The sequence below is a fragment of the Anastrepha ludens genome, chromosome 3 (genome assembly GCF_028408465.1).
Source record: "Anastrepha ludens isolate Willacy chromosome 3, idAnaLude1.1, whole genome shotgun sequence".
NCBI classification, from domain to species: domain Eukaryota; kingdom Metazoa; phylum Arthropoda; class Insecta; order Diptera; family Tephritidae; genus Anastrepha; species Anastrepha ludens.
In genome coordinates this window covers 111784909-111790055 of record NC_071499.1, presented here as the reverse complement: position 1 = coordinate 111790055, position 5147 = coordinate 111784909, and the positions used below count along the sequence as shown (strand labels likewise).

Below are 5147 nucleotides of genomic sequence, written 5' to 3'. Positions count from 1 at the left end.
ATACAATAACAAATCAAAAGACTAAATAAAAACGACATAAATAAAAAATATATATATTGACAAATGATAAATAAATATAATACGTTTTTTATCCGTTTATTGAAAAAAAATAATAATAATAATTTCAACAAATTGTTCCACTTAAGGTACTGGCGTCCAAAGGCTTCGACTAAAAATAAATATAGCAAATATGCCAAAAAATCACTAATCATGTCCAAACATCCAGCCTATCTGCTGATTCCATTTGTCCTGCTTTTCCACAACAGACCAGTGCGCTCAGACACCACTTCATCCACTTTATTGGTTATCGAACCAGAACGTGAACCTGAATCTGAGCATGAACCTGAACTTGAGCTTGAACTTAAATCTGAGCATGAACCTGAACTTGAACTTGAACCCGCACCTGATTATGTTATAACCACAAGCCAATGCTATGATGGTAATCGCGGCAAGTGCGATTGCAATGAAATATGGATTGATTGTGAACTGTATGGCAATGCGGGATCTGTGTACTATTACAACCATGTTGCTAAATCTATTTTCGAAATAGCGTGCACAGGGGAGTCGAGCGATATTAATTCCCTTCTCGAACACGTGCCAAGCGTAAATTTATATGATGAGACAACATTTAAACTCTACAACTGTTCGAGTATACCGGATATGCTGCGCCGTGAAAATATTATCTATGATGCGCACATAGCATTCGAGACGTTGATACCACCAGAGTTTTTTTGGAAATCCCACAACATACAAAGGTTGGCTATAACCTATGGAAATGTCTTTAATACGCTGCCTTCCGAGCTTTTTCGTAAGCTCGATAAGTTGAAATACTTACTTATACATATAGTAGGTTGCGGCGTCGGGAATATAAAACTTCCTACGGGTATCTTTGATAGCCTCGCAAATTTGCAATCGCTAAAACTGGCAGTAATTCAACAACGCTTCGAATATCCATGTTTTATGGAACTTACAAGCGAACATTTTCGGAACTTAAGCGCTTTGAGGAGTCTTGATTTAGCTGCAAATCATTTAATCACGCTGCACGTAGATATTTTCTCAACACTTGCGCAGTTGAACTACTTGAACTTGAGCCGAAATGAGTTGCATGAGCTGCCGCCAAAATTATTAGTAGCTCAACGAAAGCTTTTGGTGCTCGATCTCAGCAGCAATTTGTTGGAGTATTTACCAGCTGGCCTATTCGATGCCACACATATTCTATGGCAACTGATACTGGCTAACAACTACCTGAGCAATCCTTCAAATATCATCGGAGGCATTAAGCCATTGCACTATTTATACAGACTAGACTTGGGCTATAACGACTTGGCGTCGCTCACGGGCGCTGGTCACTTCGGCAATGATACACTGCTAAGCAGCTTCGTACACACTGACGGCAGCAGCTTGTTAGAGTTAATCGAGAATCTAGATTTTATTTTTAACTTGCCTCAAATGGAAAAACAGGACCGTCGACACAATCTCACCTTGATCAATTTAAGCCACAATCAAATAACACAATTTGATATGGATTGGACTAGTGCAAGCTACATAACATGCCCGTTCAAACTTGATTTGTCACACAATAATATTAGCCAGGTCTACGCCTTATCGCCTCATATATTTAAAGGGCACGCAGGCTGCAAAGAGTCAATTAAGTTGACGCACAATCCGCTAAAGTGCGACTGCAAATTAGCCTGGATATTCAAGAGCGAATACCTTTCCGATAGGGATGAATTGCAATGCGTAGCCACAAACCCTTCAAATCAGAATGGCTACTCACTTACGCCACCTCCAGCTGCTGCGCTCTGCATCTGGCAGCCAGCTTTTTGTCCCACGGCCTGTGTTTGTGTCAGACATACCGCAATGCTACACATCAACTGTGCGGCTGCAAAGATGCAGGAAATTGCCAGATTACCGCGTCCAGAAGAGTTTGCGCTCAACTATTCAACGCTCGTCATTAGTTATAATGAGTTTAGAGAACTACCCGCGAACACATCCTTCGGCTACGGCAATGTAACGCAACTTAATGCCTCGCATAATCAAATCACTACCCTACTACCTTCCCGATTGCCGCCCAATTTGACTGTGCTGGATGTGCGTTACAATCGCTTGGCGCGTTTGAGTGATCCCTTCCTGCTTGCATATCTCAATGAAAGTGAAAGTCTGCAGCAGCTATACCTTGCGGGGAATCCTTGGCAGTGTGACTGTGGTGCTGAGCAAATGCTGCGCGCTGTGCGCATTCATCGCACACGCATATGCGATGTGGAAAATTTGCGTTGCGCGAATCGTAGAAATGCCACACTCTTAAATGTCGTTTTCGCCGATATTTGCAAGACTGGCGCCCCAGCGCCAAGCACCAGTTTAATAAGTATACGTTCCAATGTCGCGCTTGCAGTTATTGTATTGCTCGCTCTCATTGCTGTGTACTACAAATACAAATTGCAGATACATGTCTGGTTGTATAGCCACAAGCTTTGCTTGTGTTGCATCAATGAATGTGAACTGGACAAGGATAAGGCATTTGATGCCTTCATTTCATATGCTCATCGAGATGAGCACTTTGTCAACCATACGCTGCTGCCGCAACTCGAGCAGGGCGATCCGCAATTCCGCGTCTGTACGCACGAACACAATTGGCTCGCTGGCGCTTATATACCCGAACAAATTATTGAGTCTGTTGCACAATCGTGCCGCACAATTATTGTGCTTTCGCAGCATTTCATGGAATCGGATTGGGGACGCATGGAGTTTCGCACGGCGCATCAATACTCGTTGGATGAGGGGCGTGCGCGTATAATTATCATAAAATATGGTGAGATTTCCAATAGTGATTTATTGGATAGAGAGTTGAAGGCATATTTGGATATGAATACCTATCTGGACTGGCAAGATGCTTGGTTTTGGCAGAAATTACGGTATGCAATGCCACACAAGAAAGGTGAAGTCGGAAATGCAGGAATGCTTGAGTTGAAGAAGAGGGTTTATGTGATGGGGCAAGTTGAGATGAATCAGTTGCGTGGGGGACGAAATTGAGTTGACAATGAAGAGTTGGTACGATTTTCATTTTAGTTAAAGGAAAATATAAATAAAAGAAAATATAATCAAAAAATGTAAATTTTTAAATGGAATTATATTTTGGAACCCATATAATCTTGTCATTGACAAAGTGTGCAGCTCTTTGCACATCGTCGAAGAAATTAAGGCCGGTGATACCGTCGAACCAAAATCCACGCTAAATAATAACTTTTTCGGAGTCTTCTACGGTGGCTTGTAGATATAATTGCAAATAGGCCGCTAAAATTTCAATATTCTTTCGACTTATGACTCTGGTCGATTTGTAAAATGTGGTTTCAAGAAAAATGCGTTTAACGTTTTCACTACGGCACGTATTGGACTGAAAGAGGCTGGGTCGAAACTCAAAATAGTGGTATGTATTTACACATATTTTTATATTAATATTTTGCGAAGTTAATTTTAAATATTTTGAAAATTTTTCCTTTTATTTTTGATTTTTTTAACATGATAGACCTTAGCAACCGCACTGTTAGTTCTGCCTTTTTGAAACTGGATAAAGAAGCAAAGCGAATGGGTCTGCTGGTGAACGTGGACAAAACGAAGTACCTCCTGTCGTCAAACAAACAGACGGCGCACACGCGCATCGGCACCCACGTCACTGTTGACAGTTATAATTTTCGGACTTCGTTTATCTAGGAACCAGCATTAGCACCGATAACAATTTCAGTCTTCAAATACAACGGATAATCTCTTTTGCCAACAAGTGCTACATTGGACTAAGTAGGCAAATGAACAGTAAAGTCCTCTCTCGTCGAACAAAACTAACTAACATAGGGCTCTCATCATGTCCGTCTTATTGTATGACACAGAAGCATGGACGATTACAATATCTGATGAGGCGTCCATTTGAATGTTTGAGAGAAAGTTTCTGCGTAAGATTTTTAAACCTTTGCTCGCTATATGAGCTTAGACATGAGCGACGACATAGACATAACGCAGCGAATAAAGATCCATCAGCTACGTTGACGGAGTCATGTCGCCCGAATGGATACAAATGCTTCGGCTCCGAAAGTATTCGATGCGGTACCAACTGGTGGTATGGTATGCATATACTATATACAAGTATTTATGTATTCTACGCTTTATGGAACAACATTGAGATACTCACCACAAAGAGGAGGAGGAGCTCGGCCAAACACGTAACGAAGCATACGCTCTAATTATATAGTTTTCCTAATTTGGACTTAAGCTAATCTTAGTTATTAAAAAAAAATTGGTTAGGACTATACTTACTTTCAATATTGCCTTTGAGAGTTCATAATAAAATTTAATGGCACATCCGTTTATGGTACATTTTAACATAATAAATCTTATGCGTCTGGGTATTTTAGACAGTTTTTTTATAAAAAGTATTGAGTGCCGATGGTGTCGATCGACAAAAATATTCGCCAGAACATTACAGCCCGGATCTGGTGTAGAATTTTTTAAGTAAAATACCTTCCATGCTTAACATTTCTATAAATTTTTAATTTAATACAGTTTGTTATACATTTTTAGATTTTTTGGAAATGTAAAAAAAATGTAATTTAATTTAATTTTAATTAAAAAAATATTTTTTTGTTCAAAATTTATATATTGTACAAAAATTGTTTTTAAGACGTTTTCAATTTTCAGAGTTATTTTGTAATTTTTAGATTAAAATATACTTTAAACAATTTTTTTTCTTGGAAATGCAAAAAAATGTAATTTAATTTAATTTTAATTAAAAAAGGTTTTTTAATATTTTTGTTCAAATTTTATGTAAAAAAAATATTTTTAAGATGTTTTCAATTTTCAGAGTTTTTTTTTAATTTTTAAATTTTTAGATTAAAATATACTTTAAACAATTTTTTTTCTTGGAAATGTAAAAAAAATGTAATTTAATTTAATTTTAATTAAAACAGCTTTTTTAATTTTTTTGTTCAAATTTTATGTAAAAAAAATGTTTTTAAGATGTTTTCAATTTTCAGAGTTTTTTCTTTAAGTTTTAGATTTTAGGTTAAAATATATAGGGGTTTTCAATAAGGGCGGGTAGATGTTGAAATGGAATAAAATGGCGTTTACTGTGTGGCACGTAGCGCCGTCCTGCTGGAACC

At 37.9% G+C, this 5147-nt stretch overlaps 1 protein-coding gene across 1 annotated transcript; it reads left to right on the top strand.

Moving 5' to 3' along the window:
- Nucleotides 1–210: 210 nt before the first annotated feature.
- Nucleotides 211–3030, top strand: LOC128857674 (protein toll-like). The gene has a single exon (XM_054093419.1). The coding sequence runs from the start codon at nucleotides 211–213 to the stop codon at nucleotides 3028–3030; it is 2820 nt and encodes a 939-aa protein (XP_053949394.1).
- The last annotated feature ends 2117 nt before the right edge of the window (nucleotides 3031–5147 follow it).